The 23041-nt window shown below is 38.0% G+C and overlaps 1 protein-coding gene across 3 annotated transcripts in view; it reads left to right on the top strand.

Moving 5' to 3' along the window:
* The window catches only part of CABIN1 (calcineurin binding protein 1), a 109948-nt gene that overhangs the window by 5899 nt on the left and 81008 nt on the right, over positions 1-23041 (top strand). For 2 of the 3 annotated variants that reach the window (XM_050318865.1, XM_050318867.1), the window contains 17 exons: positions 566-715; positions 1742-2034; positions 3047-3215; positions 3647-3783; positions 4169-4386; positions 5936-6014; positions 6251-6438; positions 7680-7829; positions 9151-9345; positions 10466-10702; positions 11749-11902; positions 12138-12253; positions 16510-16671; positions 18079-18285; positions 18671-18816; positions 20375-20636; positions 22245-22505. In XM_050318865.1, coding sequence (XP_050174822.1) covers positions 566-715; positions 1742-2034; positions 3047-3215; positions 3647-3783; positions 4169-4386; positions 5936-6014; positions 6251-6438; positions 7680-7829; positions 9151-9345; positions 10466-10702; positions 11749-11902; positions 12138-12253; positions 16510-16671; positions 18079-18285; positions 18671-18816; positions 20375-20636; positions 22245-22505 — 3124 coding nt within the window. The remainder of the gene's footprint in view (positions 1-565; positions 716-1741; positions 2035-3046; positions 3216-3646; positions 3784-4168; positions 4387-5935; positions 6015-6250; positions 6439-7679; positions 7830-9150; positions 9346-10465; positions 10703-11748; positions 11903-12137; positions 12254-16509; positions 16672-18078; positions 18286-18670; positions 18817-20374; positions 20637-22244; positions 22506-23041) is intronic. The other variant, XM_050318866.1, reaches the window with a different exon arrangement.

The following is a 23041-nucleotide window of genomic DNA, read 5'->3' as shown; positions in this document are numbered from 1 at the left end:
ACACCCAGATTTCTCATAATCATCTACCTTTGTTTTACTTATTAGTAGCTGATCTCTGCAGCATTCACTTTAGTTTTCATTAGTACCCAACATGCTGAAATTCTTACTTTATTAAGATTTCAGACCACTGCAACTCTGAAGGTATATTGCAACATTATGGTTAAGATTTCTTTTTTGTTGCAGTATGTAATGTAAAACTTTTGGTAAAAGTTCGGTGTTGTGTAGCTCTGCAAAGTAGACTGTCTCTTTCTGTGTGGATTTTGTAGTATGAGTGGGTATGAGGAAAGTGGGAAAAGAAAATAGAGGCCCATAAAATTTACAGGACCTGTGTAAGTTAATTGCTTATTCAGAACACAAATTTTTGATGGTGAACACTTCTGTATGCATGCCATAAAGTTCATAAAATAATGTTATTTGAATGCTTGTTTTAAAACTATTTTTGTTATATTGTATGGAGATTTGAAATTATCCCCCCGCCAGGCTTTAAGATAAAAACAACAAACCAAAAAAACCACCAAGCAACAAACAAAGGCATTAACTTGTCTCCATTCTCATTATTTCTTAGTGACATGTCTATCCATAATGTAAATGTGAGTGCAGCTGAAACGGGAAGAATCATAAATGAAGCACTGGAGCTCCGTAAGAAAAGACAAGCTTTGCTGGTGCGTGACAGGGAGCCAGACCTCAGACTGGTCCAGCCAATTCCCTTTTTCACGTATGTCTTTGTGTTTTCTCTTTTTCAAAACTTCCTCTGAAGCCACGTGTGGTCACAACTGTGGTGTGCTTCAGATTTCTTCAGGACACTTTTTTTTTTTCCTTGTAAAAACAAACCAACCCCCCAGTGTTTTGTTATTAGTTTATAGGTTTGTTTGGTGTACTTACTATTTTAGCATAAACCCAATAGCTATCAGTTTTCAATTTTTGATTTAAAACCAGTGATGAAAAAAAAAAGGTAGCTAAGAGTGATTTGGCAGCTGTTCAAAGTGTGTTACTGGATTATTCATATATGACTAGTTTGTATATGAATTTCAAAGTAAGTTTAGCTTTTAAAAAATTCTTTTCACTGTTGGGATAGTGGAAACAAAAAAATTGCAAGAATTTATTTGCAGCAGGATAGAAGGATACTAATAAGTTTTTGTGTGTGTCTTTATTATAAAAGATTGGGGTTTGATTTGGTTTTTTTATTGCACATATTTTTCTGGAATATTAATGGACTTTGCATGTAAGTCCTATTGCAGATAAGTTGCTCCTAGTTGTGGATAGGAGTGAGTTCTTTCATTATTGCTGATTGAATCTAGAACCTAAAAATTGTTTATTTGGCACTAAATTTTTTACTGTTTTTAGGGTTTGGTGTAGAGTAATTTCCTCAGCAGCTACTGCATAAACATTCTTTGAGATTAGGCACATTAGTGACTCCCATTTCTTTCTTACTGCAACCAATATACCAGTTTCCTCTGAAAACTTTTGCTTGCTGAGCAGTGAAGGAAAGCTCCTGAGGACCTCTGATCCAGGCCTGAAATTGTTACAGTCCATATGACAGGAAACATAGGAAGATATTCTTCAGCTTTTCTAGTCACGGGGCAGATCTTTGACACGCAGATGTGTCTTGCTCTCCCACTGAAAAGCTACTCTTGCTGTCTCTAAGCTATTGGAGAAAAATAATGTTGAATGCTGTAAATATAATTTAGAAGATAACGTGCCAGGAATTAATGACGTGATGGTGTTGTGTTCCCATGTGCAGGTGGAAGTGTTTAGGAGAAGCTTTACTTGCCATGTATCAGCACCTCACAACTTGTGATCCTCCTCGGCCCAGTCTGGGAAAGAGAATCGATCTCTCAGAATACAGAGACCCAGTCCAGCATCTGATCCTTTCTCCCACCTCTACTCCTGTCAGTGTTATTCAACCAACTCCTGTCAGCACTAACCCAGTGATGACAATGCCAGACCCTGTATTAACTTACACTCCAACAACAACCAACTTTCCGAGTCACAGTCAGAGTTCATTGGAACCAGGAGCTGCTGTAGGTGAGCAAGGTACTTCAGTCTGAGATTCAAGATCTCTTTCCTACTTATCTGGGTATTGAAAGCCCTTCAGAATGCTTTGGGACATGCTGTCCTTTAAACTGCACATTGTGTATTCAGAACCTCTTCAGCATATGTATGACATCTGATAGAAAAAGGGAAGTTGAACTCTAGAGAGTTAAGATCTGTTAACCCTTCATATTAGAAAAGCCACCTAAGCTGTCTGAAAACCATTGTTTCCTGACTGAGACACAGGGCCAGTGTTCAGGACAGTGGACTTACTTCCCTATGTAATGAAATGAAGAGTCAAGTTGATTTGTTTTTCTTGATTGTTCCTCCAGTGCAGGAGTATCTGACCTCCTCTGTTTTTGTGCTGTTGACTCGCACTTCACTTTTTCAGTCTTTAAGGAGAAAAGAATTGTGACTCCATCCCAGCTGTGATTTTAGTGTTGGGAAGGGCCTTGAGTTCCTTAGAATGAATGAACTGTCTTTCAAAAAGATGACTGGATTTTCTTCTGCTCATGTGTCACTCTGAGAACCTGAGAGAACAGAGCTGTCATTTACATTTATTTGAATTCTGTAGCAAGAGGTTTGAATATTTTATACTGTAGATATATATATATTTACATATCTAAAACTTTCAAGGGGTTACCAGTATTTTGTTGATATTCACAGGAATTTACAGATGTTTCTGGAGTTAAAGGCAGGCTTCTCTGGTTCCCATCTTAGAAACGTCTTGAAGACTAAAATAATGAATTCTAATTAATACTGAATCGCAGCATTTTTATTATGTCTGCTTCTTCCCTCAGACCAGCATTTTTATACAAAGTGCCATAGCCAGTTAATAATTAGTGATTTTTTAAAAATTTTTGTTGGCACTGCCTTCAGAAGGAAACCAATGAACCTCAAGTGTTGCTGTATAATTACTTTTTTTTTCAAATAAAAAATATTATCCACTTTTTATTTGTCAATTTAACCTGCCAGGTTTTCTGTTTGTTTGTTTTTTTTTAAATTATGTTTCTAGGTGACATATCTGCGGGTGATAAATCTAAGAAAGGAGTGAAGCGAAGGAGGATTACAGAAGATAGTGGTGAAACAGCAAAAAGGAGATCTGCTAGAGTTCGGAACACCAAGTGTAAAAAAGAGGAGAAGGTTGACTTTCAAGAGCTGTTGGTGAAGTTCCTTCCTTCCAGGTACTCTACAGCAACAACTGTCATTATGAGAATATCACAGAGAGGAAGCTGTTTGGGATTGTGTTTGATTGATATGTCCCAACCTTAAAACCACCAGACCTGTGTTATTTTTTGAAGCAGATGTGATGCATTTGTCTTCTCATTTATTCAGTAAAATTGCTCTTAGTGAAAATTACTGAAAAAAATTGAAAAATAAGATTTTCTTAGTGTGAAAGTGAATTAGAGGACAATGAAGATGTCAAAATGTGTAAGGTAAAGTAATCTTGATTTGGACAAAATTTGGGAACTTGATGTAAATCTCTGAATTTGCTTCAGTTAATGTGCTTTCACTGTTAAAATTTGCACAACTTTCCATGTTTAGGTTTCACTTAGTAACAGAAGAAAAAATGAGGGCTTTGTTGATATTGTGGTTTTTGTCCCCTCTCACACAGATTAAGGAAATTAGATCCTGAGGAGGAAGAGGACCCTTTCAATAACTATGAGGTGCAATCAGAGATCAAAGAGGAGAATTTCCAGCATGTTGGACCACATAGAATGTCATTTGATTCTACAACATTTATGGAATCTGGTAGGGATTTCTACTGAAACGCCTCACTCTTTCTCTGTTGTTTCTTCCATATTGTATGCTTTATTTTCTGTATTTTCCTATCATGTCTAGAAGATACAGAAGTATATGCTATTTTAAAAGGTATAATTTTATGAGTATAGAAATACCTCTCTTGGTAACAGGTGTAATTTTTTTAAGTCTTGGGGACTGCTTAATCACTGTGTGCAAGAGCTCTACTGTGTGGAGTTTCCCATTTAAACAAATTGAAATACAGTAACTGAGTTCTGCACATGTGCAGCACAGGAGAACTACTGCAAGATTAGTGCATAAAACTGCTGAAACTTGCTTGGCTCATGATCTGCCTCAGCCTTAAACATGTATGGCTTTGTGTTTATCTGCTTTCTAGAAAAACAGGACGTTCATGAATTCCTGCTGGATAACCTCAACAATGGTGGGATCTTGGAGCTGATGATGAGATATCTAAAAGTCATCAGCCAAAAGTTTCTGGTGAAGTGGCCTCCTGGCTTGTGTGAGGTGGTCCTTAGTATCTATAACAGCTGGAGAAAGCACAGCAGCAGCCTTCCCAATCCACTGCTGAGGGATTCAAGCAATCAGCATATCAAGGTAAAGCAACACTTCTCCTTATTCCTGTGTTTGCTGCTGTGTTCTCTGTGTGTCAGAAGTACCCAGCTGAAATCCAGCAATCAGACACAGGTTTGGCTTAGCTCTGCCTGGGGAGCTGCTTGTCCAGCTGTTGTATCTGTCATGAACTGCAGCTCATGGAGCTGTTGCTGAGCTCCTGAACAGATCTGGGTGATGCTGCATGCAAGTGTACCCTATACATCATCATAGAGATATTTTAAATACTATACATACAGATATGTTTTACCACTTTACTCTGTTGTTGCTCTTTCTTTTTTTTCCCTTCCCTTTGCTTCTGATCTGACACAAAGTTTTGTTTTGTCATCAGGTGAGTAGAGGGCTGCTCTGCTCTCACTGGCTGATTAAGGGTCAGCATTGCTGATTTAAATAGAGTAAATACAGTATAGTTTTACAATAACCTGCAATTTACAGTAAAAAAAACCCAACCAAACAAAACAAACCCACCCTCCCAGCATCACCATTTTATTTGTAGATTTCCTAACTGCAAATAAAAAAATGTTAAATTCATTAAATAATGTTAAACCAACTTAGTGACAGAAGATGATACTTCTTGCATTATAAAACCAGTTCTGATACTTGTCCACTGAACCTACCTATGTTAGCAGTGTGTAATCATTTGGAAAGTTATTTGCCTTTTGGCATGACTTCAGTTTAAAATTAATTTTTTCAGATCAAGTGTTTTATACTTTTTTGCAAATGAATATGAATTCTGAAAACTGCTGTGTTCAGTTGACTTTGTTTACAAAATAAACAAACATGTCTCTGTGTAGCAGGTGCTAAATTTTTATACAACCTGTGTCATATTTCCATGTATTTTTCACTTATATGTGCCCTTTTTTCAAACAAATGGAAGTATATTTATAAATGTATTCCCTTGGTTCTCATTATTACTTGCAATGTATATGGACTTTTGAACCTTTTCACAATCACCTGGTTTATACAGCTGGAACTGTATTCCTGTGAATTTAAGCAGAAAACAGTGCATTTTTCACTATTACTTGGCAGAGATCTGCCATGATGTGAATTTAACATGCTCCTGAACTTTATCCTGCAAGCGTTAATAAGCTGATAAGACTGAAGTACATACTCAGTCTCATGCAGATAAATACTGAAAAAATTATAGAACATAAACTTATTTTTCAAATATCACCACTTTTGCTATATTATGGAAATATACTTTTGCTGTGATTTAGCAATTTAATATAGTTTTATTTCAACCAGATACAAAAATATGGATGACTTCTTTTAATGTCAGGCAATGCTGATCTGACCTTCTTTCATGATCTGAGATTTTTATCTTTTTAAATGGTTCTTCTAAGTCTTGGGTTTTTTCGTACCTGTTGATTTGCGAATGCTTTTGTGCAGCTTTTAGAGAGAGGAAGAAGTACTCACAGCTTGGGAATAGAAATCCCAAGAGGACAAGATGAAGGTTTTCTTTGAAGTAAATTGCAGATTTAGTGATTTGGGGGTTGTTTTGTTTTATTTTGATATCTCCTTACTTTTTCTGAAGGATATGATGTTGATGAGCCTTTCTTGCATGGAACTGCAATTAGATCAGTGGCTACTGACAAAAGGGAAGAACTCTACAGGTGAGAACTAGATGTTACTTTCTTTAGACTCTAAAAACACTCAAGGTATATGAAAAATTGCTTCCAGGAATTCATTGGATTTTGGAGCTATTTTTATTTAACTAATATCTCCCAGATCTGTATTTTATTGGTCTATCAGTTGCTTGCCTTCAAGTGCATCAGTACCTTTGAGATACCAGACTCTTTCCATGGGTTGTTAGTAACTTGATGGTCATGTGTAGTTAATTGCTTTGCAGTTTCTCCACGGAATTGTCCTGCTGCCTCTGTGAACGGAAAGTTTGGTCCTGACTTTCCAGGAACTCATTTTTTGGGAGACCTGTTGCAGCTGTCATTTGCATCTTCACAAAGAGATTTGTTTGAGGAAGGCTGGATGGAGTTTGTGACTCGGGTGTACTGGCTGAAAGCTCGCTTTCTAGCACTGCAGGTGTGTTTTACTTTTGATTTAAGGAATAAAACTTCTCCCAAATTAAAATCAATGCTGTTCAGAGGCAGCTGATTTGTGAATCTCGGCTCTTTCAAGCATATGGATAAAATCAGCTCAAAACACAGTGATTTCATTTTGCTCTTACATATAATTAACTGTCCCTAAGGGTTGAGGTGGAAAAATAGGAGATCTCCCATGCCAAGCAAATATTCAGATATGTTTAATATATGAGTCTTTGTTTAAATTAGCTCATGTTCAGCTTAAAAAAAAAATTATTTTCCCCAAAGTCATTTGGGATCGTATTATGTAGCTGCAGAACATGGATTTTTTGGGGACCTGGACTTCTGGATACTATCAAAGTCCCAGGCATTCCAAAATACAGATTTTAACTGAAGCAGACTCTGTTTTATTACTCTCCCCTCTGCTTTTTCAAGGTAGCACGATTCTTCTTTTGAAGATGTTAAATTTAATATGCAGATTTTGAAGCAGAGGGTTTTAAACACATCACTGAGGGAATAATTTGAAATGTTATTTGATCCCAGTCTTTTTTCCCTTTAAGTGTTGCTTCCTCAGGACATCAAAGAGGGGTTTTTATGCATTAATTATTTTTAAATCAATTGTCAACTAGTTATGTGAGTCAGTTTCATAGCTGTGAACTAACTTGTTCCTTCCATTTTTTTTTTTTTTTGCCTAAGGATTCCTCTCCAATAAAATTACTTGAGGAAAAGTGAGAGTTCCTGCACACCTACTGGCTTTTTCTTGTGATATGCAGAGCTGTATTTTGCCTGTGCAGCTTGCATTCCTCTCTTGCCCTCTCAACTGCAGTAACTACTTCAGTTGCACAGAGCGAGTAGAATGCAGAATATAAGGATGCTTCTTGATTCAATGTTTTTATTGCCACAAATGGAAGAGTTATTTCTGCTTGTTTAGTCTTCCATGTTTTTAAAGGAAAGGGATTTTAGCAATCCAGACAAATCTTGCAAATTTATGCAAGCTGAATTCTGTTTTTCTGATTAGTTTTACCTGTTTTTAAGCTGATTGCTAACATATATTGCATTTTTAAATATTTTTGCTTTCGTTTGAGAATGTCAGTGAATTTGTTTTTTATTTGGGAGGACATGCCCTAATCACACTGGCAGTGCCTGCATTGAATTAAAAACCTTTCTACATGCTTTGGAAACCCTTTCAGTAGTCAGATAGGATTTTGTGGTTGATTGCTTTCTTTTTTACTGTTTCTTTAGGGAGACATGGAACAGGCGCTTGAAAACTATGATATCTGCACTGAAATGCTACAGAACTCCACTACAGCACAAGCTAAAGCTGGCAATGAGTGTAGCATCATCATACGATTACCTAATCTACACGTTGATTCTGTTGTTTCGTTAGAAGAGGTAAGAATTAATTTGCAGGTGTGTTCCCCATTCCAACCCTCCCACTCCATCTCTCCCAGTTCCAAATGTCATTTATGAATTAGCTCTTTCGTGATGGAAGTTCAGTATATCTCAGAGTGAAAGGAGAGGTTTGAAGGTGATGTCAAGACCATTCTCTCCTTTTCAAAAATTACTGCTTTTGGATCTGTTGGTCCTGTATAACTTTAGATTGCATTTCTGCAAAACAAAAATAGTAAAGCCAGCTGCATGGACCACAGTAGATTATTGAATCAGTGTTTTATTTTCTGTTCTTAAGCATTAATTTCACCTTTGCTTAACTGAGCTTTCTACTTCAGGAGTTTGTTTTTCATGTAACAAGCTGGGTGCACTTCGAAGCAGAATCTCCTGTGATGAAGTCCCCCTGATGGATGTGTTCTTGCAGCGTAGAAATGTTTGATTTTGGACTTTAAAGTAATAAAGTTTAAAATCTTTATAGCACATGGCTGGGGCGTGTTGAGCTTCTCATCCACCCGCACCCCCAAGTCTTTCTCCCCAGGGCTGGCCTCGGTCCATTCTCCACCCAACCTGTATTTGTGCTTGGGATTGCCCCAGCCCAGGTGCAGGACCTTGCACTTGGCTTTGTTGAACTTCTTGAGGTTCACACAGGTTGTCAAGCCTGTCCAGGTCCCTCTGGCATCCCTTCCCTGCAGCGTATCCACCACACGGCACAGTTTGGTGGTGTTGGCACACTTGCTGAGAGTGCCCTCAATCCCACTGTCCATTGCCAACAAAGACTTCAAGCAGTGCTGATCCCAGTCCTGACCCCTGAGGAACACCACTCATCCCTGCTTTCCATTTGCACATCGAGCCATTGACCACAGTTCTTGGAGCTGTGAATATCCAGCCAATTCCATATCCACCACGTCATCCATCCCTCAAATCCAAGTCTCTCCAGAGACAAGGATGTTGCTTGGGACAGTGTCAAGTGCTTTGCACAAGTCCAGGTTGATGATGTCAGTCAGTCTTCTCTCATCTACCAGTGCTGTAACCCCATCGTACAAGGCCACCAAATTTGTAAGGCTTGATTTGCCCTTAGTGAAGCCACGTTGATTGTCACAAATCACCTCCTCATTTTCCATGTGCCTTAGTCATACACTGTATACTCATTAAAAATCTGTTGAATGGGTGAGGTGTTACATGGTAGGTGTTTCCTTTCTGGGTTACGTTCCTGGAGGTTGCTGGAGAGTTCACACAGCTTTATAGCTAAACTGCTGGGAGAAGTGTCAGTAGTCAAATATATGTTAAAACAAAAGTTGGATTATGTCATCTGTGATGTTTGCAGATTGAAAAGAACCTAAAATCTCTGGAGAGATGCCAGTCTTTGGAAGAGATCCAGCGACTGTATGAGGCAGGAGATTACAATGCAGTGGTGCATCTGCTTCGTCCAACGTTGTGCTTTAATGGTTATGGCAGAGCAAAGCATCTGGAGTTCGTAACATCCATACCAGAGAGACCAGCACAGCTGCTTCTCCTACAGGTCTGGTTTATTTCCTTAAAAATCTGTTTTAGGAGGGGATTAAGACTTATTCCTAAAAACAGGATGAAAGGATTTCTAGAGTTGGGTGTTGATGGTTAGTGAGTCTTATTTAGAAAGCAAAACATGGAACCAAATCTGTAAATGCTCTGAACACCACAGCTTTATCAACATAATGAGCAATGTGCCAGCTTGTGCTGACTGAGAATGTAGCTAAAGATATAAGATGCTGAGGCCTACATGAAATGAACAGAAAAACTGTAAGTTCAAATAAAACTTGAATCTTTTGCTGAGATATTTTATGGATGGGTTCATTCTGTCTACACCTGCTGTGAATACTTCCTGCTTTTGCTGCTGTTGACTGTATGGTGACTTACAACCATTCTGAAACTTACTTGTCTAGCATATGAGTGATTTTTATGATGTAATGTCTCTCCTGCATGAATGAGACACTGTTGATAGATACATCCAGTATCATTGCTGTAGAGTTAGTCCATTTGACACTATGAAAATCAGTGTATTATAAATGAGCTCAGCTATGGGAACAATTTGATCATATCAGGTTATCTGGTGGAAAAAAGTTTACACAGAAGACTGATGCTCTTTTAACTGGACTGAACTAAATCCTGCAGCCTTCATGCCGTCTCATGACCCTACCTTTGCAGAGTAGAAAGAAGCAGAACAATGTTGTTATAACACTGGCCTCATAGTTCCTGTTTTGTTAGTTATGAAGTAATAAAATGGTAGCACAAGATCATAAAGATCCAAACCCTATTTCTGTAGGAGCTCTATGCAGCTGCAGATCATTAGAGTTATAGACCTACAGCCATCCCTTTCCTGACTCTTTTCTTTCCTTGCATCTCTTATTAAAGCAGAAAGATTTTGTGATGATTTTTTTAAAATTTAGATCCTACTTGTGTATTTGTCATCCTGGGTCCATTCAGAACCTTTTGTCTTTTTGTCCTATTGTCCTTTTTAATATTATGTTTAAAGGTGTTCTGTTATATTTCATTAAAGTAACGACATTAAATGTATATAGTTTTGCTTTGCCCTGCTGTGCATTCATGTTTAAAATAAACTCTTCATTGTTATAATACATTTTTTTCATATTTACATTCCCTAGGACTCCCTGCTCAAACTGAAAGATTACAAGCAGTGCTTTGAATGCTCAGACGTTGCCTTGAATGAAGCAATTCAGCAGATGATTAATATGACAGCAGCCTCTGCTAAAGAGGAGTGGGTTGCTACGGTAACACAGCTGCTCACAGGAATAGATACTTCATTATCATCAGTTAACAGCATCTTGAAAGACTCTTCTGTAACACCAAGCCTCGTTCGATTAACAAACAACCTGATTCAGGTAACTTGTTCCCTTGCACTAGGAAAGGGGGACTGTGTGCCACAGACCTGCAGATGTGATACAGCTGCTGTCTGAATTCCCACCCGCTGGCACCGATGGGTTTGTTACATCTTTGCTGGGGGAAGTTGAGCATTTCCATGTTATGTGAGCATTACCACAGGCTTCATTTCAGTATGTTAGAGGTGCAGCACCAGTGCCAACAGGTACCTTCAGTCAGCAAGCTGCCTAAAATAATCAAAAAAGGGTGGTGAGATAACCCAAGGCACAGCACTGTTTCGTTAGGCTGTTTGAAACGGTGATGATACGATTGAGCTGCCCGGGTGTAGCTTGTAAGTTATGGCACTGATCTTGACTTTTACAGAAGGCACTTTCAAACCTGAAAACTACTGAATGAACATTTTTTCAGTCTAGGTAACAAATGACAGTCTCTCAGTTCCGTTAAGAAGCTGGTCTAGTTAATGTCAAAATCCAATGTGCTTACGATTCTCAAATTTTCGTATACTTCAGTAAAAGCCAAGGACCTTCACTACTCACAGAATCATACTCCCATTGTGTAAAGTGCTGTGTATTATGGAATGTAATGCAGTCTGGAGAACAGAGTATTCAGGTACATCATTTATATAGTATCTATTAAAAATGCCAGTTGGTCTTTAACAGTTGTTGTAAAACCTGGTAGAGAATTCTGGGATTTTTTTTAATTCCGCTTCCATGCTGGATTGTGGGTAAGTTTCTTGTACAATAATGAGGCCTACTAGCACTAAGAATTCACGCTTACTATGAATTGTTTGTATGTGGTATTAACAGAGAAAGATGGATATGGAAAATGAGGATGCAAGACGAATGTCAGGGTAGGGGAAAAAATCTTCTGTCCTTCCCCTACCATCTGATCCTATTTACAGCATTTTTATAGCCATTCACTATGAGAAACTGAGACTCAACTTCAGATTATTTCCGTAGGATAAAATGCATTGCCAACTTTGGAAAGGATTTGCACTTGACCTTCGTTTTGCATCACTTTGTTTGTATAATGTCTGCTTCTTTATTAGATCATAGACTGCAGCATGGCAGTCCAGGAGGAACCGAAAGAGCCATACGTCTCCTCGGTGCTTCCATGGATTATCCTGCACAGGATCATCCAGCATGAGGAAGATGCTTTTCGATCCCTTTGCTGCCAGCAGCAGCAGAACCAGGGAGAAGAAGGTGGGTTTTTTATTCACTGTTAACATATTGGAGTTGATCTCCTTACCATAAAAATTTGGAATGTAAATAACTCCTTGATTGTCATCTTACCTTGCTAGCAGGCTGAAGGGAGTAGGGAGCTATGCAAGCATCACTTTTGTACCACAGGGGAAACTTCTTTTTGCCAATTGAAGCATTGACTCAGATTTAACTTAGGTCTGTGCTACTTTAACATTTACCAACTTCTTTCTTTCAGGGAGTCCTGATACTCCCATGTTGCCTTCTTCACTTATGCTGCTGAACACAGCTCATGAGTATTTGGGAAGAAGATCCTGGTGTTGCAATTCAGATGGTGCTCTGCTCAAGTTCTATGTAAGTGTTGGCATCATAGAGTAATTGAGATTAGAAGGGATCTCTGAAAGTCATCTGGCCAACCCACATCTCAAAGCAGGAATAACTTAAAAGTTATATTAGATTGTTTATTGCCTTGTCTTAATGTTAAAAATACACTTTTGAATCCACTTCCTTCTTCTCCCAGACAAATGCACGAGAGTTTCAGTCATTTTAATCTGAATAGCAAAGGCTTGTTATTCCAGATCCTTTCCCACTGGTCTCCTTCTGTCATACTTCCCATTGTTCTCTGGACTTACCTCACTGAGAAGAGTAATTGTTTTCTTCTGACTTTTCTCCTCTGTTTTGCTTCTTGCACTAGTATTTTATTTTATGAGATTTGAAGGGGAAGTAGGAGTCACCAAGCAGTCTGATAGTACTGTACATCATTCACAAGCTGACAAAAACTGTAGTATTATGTCTTTAAAATTGCTGCTAAAATAACACAGTGGGATTCCATATTCATCTTGTCTCAGTGATTCCAAATAAGTTGCTCACTTCACAGAACTGAATTTGTCAAGTGTTACGTAAAGTTTGCACATTTTCAGTGTACTTAAGTACTGTTTATCGTGTAAAAAAGAGAATATTTAACTGTCAGCCTGGAAAATTCAGGTTTGAATTTTGCAGTTAAACTTGGTTATCTGTTGCTTCCAAATCACAAGAGTAAAGATCTGCAGCCCATTGTCTGTCCTCAGGTACATGACTGGAATGGTACTGATTGCTCACACATCCTCTCATGTTACCTGGGTTGGGTCCTGAAGCTCTGATGCATTCAGCTGTTCTGCAGTTGAGGAATTTGTCGTTTGATAATACCTACCTTGATTTTATACCACAGACTGAAAGGAATAGTAGTTCTATTGTTTTCATATTATTGACTAAATGTAACTTAAAATATACAGACAGAGTTCATCTGTTGAGCAGAAATTAGGAGAATGAAGAATTACTTCAACCCTTCACTTCCCTTTGTCTGAAGGCTGTTCTTTGCTCTGTTGTTCAGATGAGTCTGTTAGATCTAATACTCTCCAGAAATGGGTGTCTGGGCAGTAATGCTGTATCCCATTATGAGATAAAGGGACCTACCCATTCATTGTTGACCTTTTTAAGGTTATTCCTTGAGGTCTCATGGTTAACACCAAAAAAGAAATTTCCCATGACTGAGGGAGAATATTTCTATATGCATTGCTGTTTTATCACTTTATCCTTAGCTTAGAAACCCAAGTGCAGTCAGTGTTTCCCTGAGGGGAGCTCTGGCAGTCTGGGATAGCCTGGCTGCTGGCAAAGCCCAGGTAATGGGGTGCCGTGGCATTCCTTGGGCTGTGCTCCAGGGGGACATTTCAGTGGCAGTTTACAGATTCAGCTTGACTTCACTGAGGTTTATTATCTTCAGCCAAGAGAAAATCGTGATTAGTTCTGCATAGAGCCACTCAGGAATCTCTTAATTTCCCTTCTCAGCACTCCCTGGAGCTTATTAAGCACAGCTCAGTGCCAGACCCCATCTACCTCTGCATTTGAGCAGTGGCGTGTCTAGGATAGTAATTTAGACAGCTGGGAAGGATGGCTGGGAGAGCCTGAGGGGTTCTGCAGGAGTTGGCTCATCCTGGTAGGGCTGGAGCGAATGAACAGGGTTTGAATTGAGGCTGATTGAGGTAGAACTATTAGATGATCTCTGTGTCCTGCTCTCCTCAGCTCACTGGTATTAGGAGCATAATGCTGATACACCTGAGCTGCCCCAGCAGGGATCCAGAGGGCTTTATTAGCTCAGGCACTGAGCTTCATGAAAACAGACAGACTGTTTCCACTCCTGAGCTTGCCCTTGGATGCTGTGCTCCTGAGTGATGAATCTGAATTGTGTCTGGATAGTGTGCCTTTATCCACAGCCAGAGGAGTCAGAGAGTGTGTTTTGTGAACCTGGGTAAAGTACAGGTAACTGAGAGCTGGGAATGTATTTACAGGCAGATCTTTGCAAATGTCATCGGGTACTTTAAACAAAATGTTCAATTTTCACTGACAGAATTGCCCACTTCTTAAACTATCATATAATATAGTAGCATTAAACACAAGTTTTCAGAGACAAGAGGGTGTTGGAAGGATAAGGAAAAGCAAAGATAAAATGGGATGAATTACTTGAGAAAGGTAGCTTCAAGAATGTTAAGTGTGTTTTACAGACTAGTCTTAAATGATCACCTTCTGTAGGTGAACTGTCTGCTGGAGGACGTTGTATCACTTATGGATGAGGGTGATGTGCAAGAGAAGATGTTAATATGAAGTTAAGTCCTTTAGTCTGAATTGTTAAGAACAATTCTGTGTTTCTACCAAGAACTTAAAAGCTGAATAAGAGCACAGGAGATTGTTTTGAACATTGTTCAAGTGAGAATTCTGTTGCTGCTGTTAGATGTGGTTTTGTTTGTAGCAGTAGGGATATCGTGCTTTTGTTACAGTATCCTCTGATCTCACATTTTCCACCAGCTAATTTAGCTGCACTTTTTGTAAACTTCAAATATTGTTCACAAATCCATACAGGGAAAGTGGTGGCAATAAGGGTGTCTGCTGTGACTCAAAATGTCATTGAAATACTTTCTAAGAATTTCTTTACCCTTATTTTTCAGGGGTTTGGCTCTTAAAACACGGTACCTTGATGTTAACACATATCTTTTAATCAGAAGAGAATCAGTATTCTATACTAATCCCATCACTTAAAAAAAACTTCTTACATGTAAAATGACAGGCTTTTGCCTTGTGGTGGTGTGCAGTGTTTGTATTGTCAGGAAAGCCCATCATGATGAGAAGCTTCTTGTAGCATGTGCCATGCATAATTAATTGAGTTTGCAATCCTAGAGGCTGAAAAATTATAAATGGTGATAAATAAACAGTTTAAGTACTGTGAAAGTAACATGATGAGGATTTTTATGAATTGCAGGTAAGTGAATGTTTTGCATTTTCAATCTATGACTGCAAAATCTCAGCTGGGAAGCTCCTAAAATGACCAGTGTGTTGAGGAATGAATGTGGCTGGTTTGGACAAGTCAGATCTTGGTAAAAGACATAAATAAAAGTTGATGCTTTTTATCAAAGGAAAAATGTTAAAGGAAACTACTTATCAGTTAACAGAACTCTCCTGGTGGTATACAGCTTCCCAAAACTTTAGAGGCAAATCATAATGGAGTACTTCATGTTTTTCTGTACCCTTTATTCTCCCAGATGACAAGCATTTTTCTTCTACCACCTCAAATGAGTTTTCTTTAGGGATAACTGGTGCACTCTGATACTGAGGAAACACACACTGGTGGATGTGTGAGATGTTAATAATGTAATTTCTACTTGCATGCTTCTTTTTAAATTGAAATTTCATAGTAGAATACATTGGGATTGAGTCTTAAACCTCAGTGGTTAATTGTGTGGATTTTGTTTTCGTTTTGAAATAAAGATCCAAAATCCCACTGCGCAGATAATTCTTGGTGAACATGTTTTTATTGACTTTGAAATGTCTTCCTGGGATGAGTTCCTTTTTGATTTGCTTTTTAAAGAAGCTTAGTGAAGATTTTCAAAGAATTACCTTTTGTCTTTTGGCATTCAGTTGCAGGATTTTTAATGAATGTCTTAGAGTATCAGCATCTTCCAAAATATGCTACTGATGGGTACTTGTAATGTCGAAGGTAAAGATAGCAACTTGCTACGGTGTTCAGTCATTTAGGATCAGTCCAGCTGCTTTCCTTGGTGTGTAGCCATCTGTGTGATACTATTCATGCTGTGCAATTCTATAGTCCTGTTAACCAGATTTTCATTAACTCTCCCTTCTTTTTCTGCAAAGTCCTCTCCATCCCACTTTTTCCATGCAGAGGAAATTGGTCTTTGTGAATTAGGGCAGAGATTCTTCTCTCTTTTCCTTATTCACAGTGTTGAGGAACTGTAGTGTTTATGTTCACAGAAGCAACTCGGTGTGTGTGGGGGGGAAACTTTGAATGATCTTAAATCTGAAACGCGAAGCTGATGTCCAATCTCATTGGTTAAAGATACGAGTTCATGAAATAACATAGGGACAAAAATAAAAGCACTTCAGTGCAGCTGCAGTGCCATTGATGAGAACTAGTTTACAGAAACAGGGGTGTAATACTTGGTTGTCATGGGGAAAAATGCATGTAGTTCCTTACTGTTGTTTTCATCATCTGCCTTCAGCCAGCTGGGTCACTTGCTGTGATCATCAGCTTGCACGTGACCTTCTCGCTGGTGTTTGCCTTGTAGGTTCAGGTGCTACAAAAAGAACTGGCAGCATCCACTTCTGAAGATACTCATCCATACAAAGAAGAGCTGGAAACAGCCTTGGAGCAGTGTTTTTATTGTTTATATGGGTTCCCAAGTAAAAAAAGCAAAGCAAGGTACCTAGAAGAACATTCAGTACAGCAGGTAAAGTTATGTGTTATTTAATGTCTCAAGAATATCCTGAAGTAATGAAAGATACCCACTTGTTTGGTTTTAATGCACCTTAATATATTTTGGAGAAAGATTACTTTAATTTCCTTGTAAAATGTATGTATTTTACAAATTGTAGAAAATAAACTAAAGGCTTCCATGTTTTTTTTAAAATGTAAATATAACAAGTCAGATATTTTAAATTAAGTGTTGGTATAGTCCTATTGACAGTAGTCTACCATCTTGAAAATATTGAGAAATTGATTTTATTAAGCTATCACTTTCCTGTTTCCAGCTGAGAAGAAGTTCGAGGTTGAGGAAAATTAGAGAGGAAAGGTCAGCTTGAGAGAAGAAAACTTTAGCAGCCAGCCTTGCAGTTTATGAAAGTGAAAAATGTCACTGTTAAAAACTTGACACTTATTTTGACATCTCTGATGGTAAATATCCAGTAGCTGTTTATGAGAAATGTGAAATTCAGTTGAATTTGGGAGACGAGCAACTACAGAGTGCCTTGGGAAGAGAATTGTAGTATTAAGGAAGGCAGAGAAAAACCAGGTCAACGATACAATATCCTGCCTTGAATCATCACTAATTTTATTCAAATGCAAGTGATCATAGAATTATCAATCAACAGCATTTTCATGCAGGCAAAACAATTGTTTAGCTCTGTTGAACAGATCTTTTTAAATACACAAATCCTGTTACGTTATTGCTTGTTAAATATTTGAGAATTATATCTTAAACTTATATGGTAGAAAGCAAAGATTATGACAAAAAGGGTATAACTAAGCAAAAGGGAAGTTTAAGATTATTCTCTGCAACTTCCCTGTTTTCAATATAGAGCAAAATTTACTGTGTGGGGTAAGGTGAACAATGAAAGGAGAAAAAGTTTGTCTAGCAGAAGAGAACTGTAAATTTTGGGTGGGCTTTTTTTACTGCTTTCAAGAAAGACAAGTGAAGAGAAAATGGGGAATAAATTCTGGAAGTAACTTCCTGTAGAGAGTTTCAAGATTTTTGAGTCTCAGAATTTTACCTGATTCCCATTTCATTCTTCTTGTAGAATTCTCTGTATCTTACCCATGATCTCAGTGTCACTCTGGATGTTTAGAATTGATTCTTGCTTAGAAACAACTTTTCTGAGTGACTCTTCTAAGCAAGTAGAATGACTTTAATTTAGTATATGCCACTGAAAAATACAACCCAATACCTCAGCCTCTTAAATCAGTGAGCAGTGTGCTGATTTGTGACCTTTAGCTCTGTTCTTGGGAGGTTTAATTTGGTTCCTGCTAGAGTGAAATGTATGTTCTTACAAACTAGAAAGGCCATAGAAATTCATTAGTAGACTTGAATTTTGGAATTTGAAATAATTTTTTTTGCTCTCTCATCCACCTCCTTCTTCAGGTTGATCTGACATGGGAAGATGCTTTGTTCATGTTTGAATATTTTAAGCCTAAAACTCTTCCAGAATTTGACAGTTACAAAACCAGTACCGTGTCTGCTGATTTGGCCAACCTTTTGAAGAAAACTGCTACAATTGTTCCTCGAACAGACAAGCCTATGCTCAGCCTAGAGACTGTATCTGCTTATATTGAAGGAACGTGCAGCAAGGTATAATGAATGGTTTTTAAAAAATTGAAAGGAGTAAAAATTATTGTTGCTATTTTTATGTTGACTTTGAGATTATCAGTGGAACGATTTAATCCATGATGTTGGATTTCCTCAGGTGATTGTATTTAAATAAAATAAGAATGGCACCACCAAAACTTTTAGTCTTTGGATGGCAAGATGTAATATTGTTTAATATTAAGTCAGTATGAGGTGTTCATTAGTGTTTATAAGTGCTCTGTATATCAGTGAAATGCTTTCACTGTCTTCATATTCAATACCTTCATATTTTATGATGAAAAGGCTACTTTAAGGAAGAAACAAGTGTGCAGCTCATTTAATATGAAGCTTTTATTTAAAATGAACCTTTGTTTTTTTTTATTTTCAGGCACCATCTCTCCCAGAGGGTGCAGACTATTCTCCACCAGTGGTGACTGAGTTGTATTATCTCCTGGCAGACTATCATTTCAAGAATAAAGAACAGTCTAAGGCCATTAAATTTTACATGCACGACATTTGTATTTGTCCAAACAGGTCAGTATTGTTGAGTCCTCCTGCACATCATTCATTCTTCTCGCTTTTTTCAGTACTGAAAAACAGACAACTGGTTTCAGAAATGAAAAAACCCCAGAAACAAACGAGCAAAACCCCCACCAGCAATCCATTATCACAAGTTGGTTATATAATTAAGGGCATCTCTAAAGCATCCCAACAAACACAACAAAACCCAAAACCTGGTGTTAAATATTTGATTGTTTTGAAATTAAAAGCAAAAGAAGGGGGTGAGAGGAAGCTAAATTAAAATAAATAATAACTGTGAAGAATGAACTCTATGCACCTTTTGTTCTTTCCTTTGGTGTGTTCATGCATGGCAAAGACTGAAAAATGTCACAGTTTAATAGTGTAACTGTGGCACAAATAACATTCTTTGCTGGATTAACTGTCTGTCTAGGCTGACCTCTTTCTAAAAGTGTTGATTTTGCTGCTAGAGAGCTACTACGAGAATACAAGTCGAGTAAAGTACTTAAGTGATGTTTAAACAAAACCACCTCGTTGCTTGATAATTTACAACTCACTGAAATACCACCAAGATTAAGCTCTCTCATCTTAAAAGTAAAGCATGTTTTGAATAACAGATCTTCTAAAATTAAATTAAATAATCTTTAAATTTACTGATTAAATATAGAGCTTGCATATTAGGTGTTAGTTGTCATTTTAAATCTCCTGGAAGTTGATAGATGAGGGTCAGTGACAAACCCCTAATTTGATAGATTTGAGACAAGAAAATTTTTTCTAAATCCAATTACACAACAGAGACAAAAGGGAAGGTGAAGGCACAGAACAATTTTAGATGTGAAGTCTACAGAGGAAATAGCTGTCATTTAATGTTATTGCATCTTCTAGACTGGGACTTGTGACTAGCAAATGGCTAAAACTTTTGTTTGAAGCTTGATAAAGAAATTAGCAATACTACCTTCTCTCAATTTTTCTGTAGTTTTGATATTTAAAAACCTAAATTCATAAATAAATGAGCTGAATGCATTTTTACTTCAATGTGTGACAGTTTGGTGCTCAGAAGTTACTATATGTGGTACCATAGTATTTTTACCCCAGTCAAATGAGATGTTAGTTTTTTGAATGTCTGTACTACAGTTCTCCTTCCATTGCCCTCAGGATTCTGACTATTGAGGTCACTTGACCCAGAAATGGGTTTTCAGGTGGAATCAGAAGAAACTACAAGCAAAAGTATGAGAGCATTGTGGTCATTCCTGTGGTGTCAGAATCATGATAAAATTAAAGAACTCCAGAGCAGTTGACCCCAGATGTTAATGTGAGATTATGGCATATGGAAACTCCCCTGCAGACTGTGTTGTCAGTGATGGAATAAAGACAGGGCTGGACCCTGAACAGTCCTGCAGTCAGAAATTATAGCTCCACAGCTTCTGTTCCACTCTGAGGGGAGGAGGAGAGCCAGAAATCTGTTTTGAGGGATGAAAGGAATGGAAAGCTGCAGATATAAAGATGAATCTTGTCCGTGCCTTCAGTGTAACTTTCAGGAGTTGGCTCATGTGTTATGCTCTTGCTTGCATAGGTTTGACTCCTGGGCTGGGATGGCCCTGGCCCGAGCAAGTCGTATTCAGGACAAGTTGAACTCTAATGAACTGAAAAGTGATGGCCCGATCTGGAAACACTCCACCCCTGTCCTGAACTGCTTCAAACGAGCCCTGGAGATCGACAGTTCCAACCTGTCCCTGTGGATCGAATACGGCACCATTTCCTATGCCCTGCATTCCTTTGCATCCCGACAGCTTAAGCAGTGGAAGTCGGAACTTCCTCCTGAAGTTGTGCAGCAGGTGGGATCTAACTGAGAGAAATGTGAAGTTTTAAATATTTTAAATTATATTTTCTAACATAGTAAGTTTTTTAATTAGCTGTTTACATGCTGTATTCCACATTTGAGACTGTATGGTTACTTAGTAATATTGGCAGTTCTAATATTCATGTAACCTGATGGTGTCAAGCAGCATTTAAAAATGGAGGGTTTTTCTTTCTTTTTCCTTTGTAAAATCAGTTTGAGCCTGATCTTTGAATTATCTTTTGAAGGTGACACAAAATTATTGCAACCTTCTGGAAAGGGGAATTATATTTACCTTACCTTTCTGTAAATGTCATACAATGTTTCCACAAAAAGGTGACATATATACATATTTAAATAGTGAAAAGACCAGGAATTACTCTGATATCTGTGTCCACATGTCATCTCTTGTATCTAAAGGCATCCTCCCCTTTTTCTGTGTTTTTGGGCCATTTACTTAAAGATTAGAATGAGAACATTTTCACTGAAAATGTTATAAATTCATTAGCTCTTTCTGCATATGGATGATGAAAAAGTTGAGTTGTAGAGAAGTTCATTACTAAGCCAAAACAAGCAATTCTAAATACACAGTGACAGTGCTAAGAGTTACCTGGGAAAATGGTTTATCTGTCTTTTTGGACCAGTGAACTCTATTTCTGATTTAGCTATTCTGACTTCCAAATATGATGTAGTCCACAACTGGAAGCATTATCAGATAAAAGGAACAATACAGAACAGCCATCTGAAGTTGAGGATTAAATGAGAACTGTTTATTTAGGACTACTTAAGTCTTCATCTTTTTCAAGCAAATATGTTAAAAATATATAATTTACTAAGAAAAAGTCTTATTATAATAAGAGATAAATTTGAAAAGTATCATCTCATTTCCAGAGATATATCTCTTCAGGAATGTGTTCCTCCTGCATAAAAACCTTACTATTCTCCTTACAAAATATTTAGGAAATGAAAGGTTATAACCACATAATGTGAATGTATAAACTACTTTTTCAAAGAGAGAAAATTACATTAATGCATCTTTTGACCTAGTTTTTTACATTACTTTATTGGCATTTAATTTATGCTGCTTGGTTAATTTTTTTTTTTCACAGGGTGGGGTGGGGAGAATATCCTTACCTTATTCAGCTCCAAATTAGATTGCAAGAAAGATGAAATACATTTCTTCACAAGTGAGAGCGGTCCATAGTGGCTCTAGGAGACTTCAGTTGCAGAACAAAGCAAATAATTTTTCTCTTTGAAGAATTAAGATAATTACAGCTGTGAAAAAGTGGTAGAATTTTTGTAGACATGTGTGTTGGTTTGTTAGTTTTCAGATTTGTATGCTTGTTCTCATGCTTCTGTCTTACTGTTTTGTTGTGGTTGTTTGTGTCAGCAGTTACTGGAACGAACAAAAGCCTATCCATGAAGACCTTTTGTAGATTGCTGGGGTGTGTTTGCTCACTTGATTACATTCCGTACCTTTGAGGTTAAAAGTGTTAAATGATGTACCTTGTTTGTACACTCCTGTATGTGCACAGTGGTGTATTTTTGGACCTTTTCATCTGAGCCGCAGTGAATTCACGTGTTCCCAACGCTTGGTTCGCTGCAGATGGAGGAGCGCCGGGACAGCATGTTGGAGACAGCCAAAGTGTGCTTTACGTCAGCGTCTCGCTGCGAGGGGGACGGCGATGAGGAGGAGTGGCTTATCCACTACATGCTGGGGAAGATTGCAGAGAAGCAGAAACAGCCTCCTGTCGTCTACCTGTTTCACTACAAGCAGGCAGGGCATTACTTGCATGAGGAGGCCGCTCGATATCCCAAAAAGATTCACTACCATAATCCGCCAGAACTTGCCATGGAAGCGTTGGAGGTAAAAGAAAGTCAAATGTATAGGCTTGAAACCTTTTCTACAGGTCATGGAATACCAGTTACTATTAGTTCTGATTGTCAGGCACATGTTCATGGTGCTCTGTATCTGGGAACATTTACAGGACAGACTTGGGGGAGTAAAATGGAGCCTTTTATTCAGGCTGATTTTGTTTTAAAGGCAGTTTGGACGGGTGGGTAGCAATTCCATTTCTGAGTTGTTCTGCACACAGTTCATTATTCAGTTTTTATAAAAGTCAAATGTGGATAGGATTCATAAGCATCTTGTACCTGTGGAAGTGTAAGTTTATGCATGAGTTGGAACCTTTGCTTTCACTGTGTTGTCTGGTAAAAACAGTGGATCTGGAACATACTCAGTGTTGCTTGCAAGGAGACCAGCTCTACTTTATTGTATTCCATAGATGGCAGCTGTAAAATTTGTACAGTGTTCAGATCTTCTAACTTAGAAGCAGCTTTCAAAGGCAGGAGAAGTCCTGTTTAGGTAACAGTTAACTGCCTTTACTACCTCCTGCTGTTTCT

Source organism: Myiozetetes cayanensis, unplaced genomic scaffold (genome assembly GCF_022539395.1).
Source record: "Myiozetetes cayanensis isolate MyiCay16 unplaced genomic scaffold, myiCay2020 scf21, whole genome shotgun sequence".
NCBI lineage: Eukaryota > Metazoa > Chordata > Aves > Passeriformes > Tyrannidae > Myiozetetes > Myiozetetes cayanensis.
The sequence above is the reverse complement of the archived record's forward strand: the minus strand, read 5'-3'. Positions and strand labels throughout refer to the sequence as shown.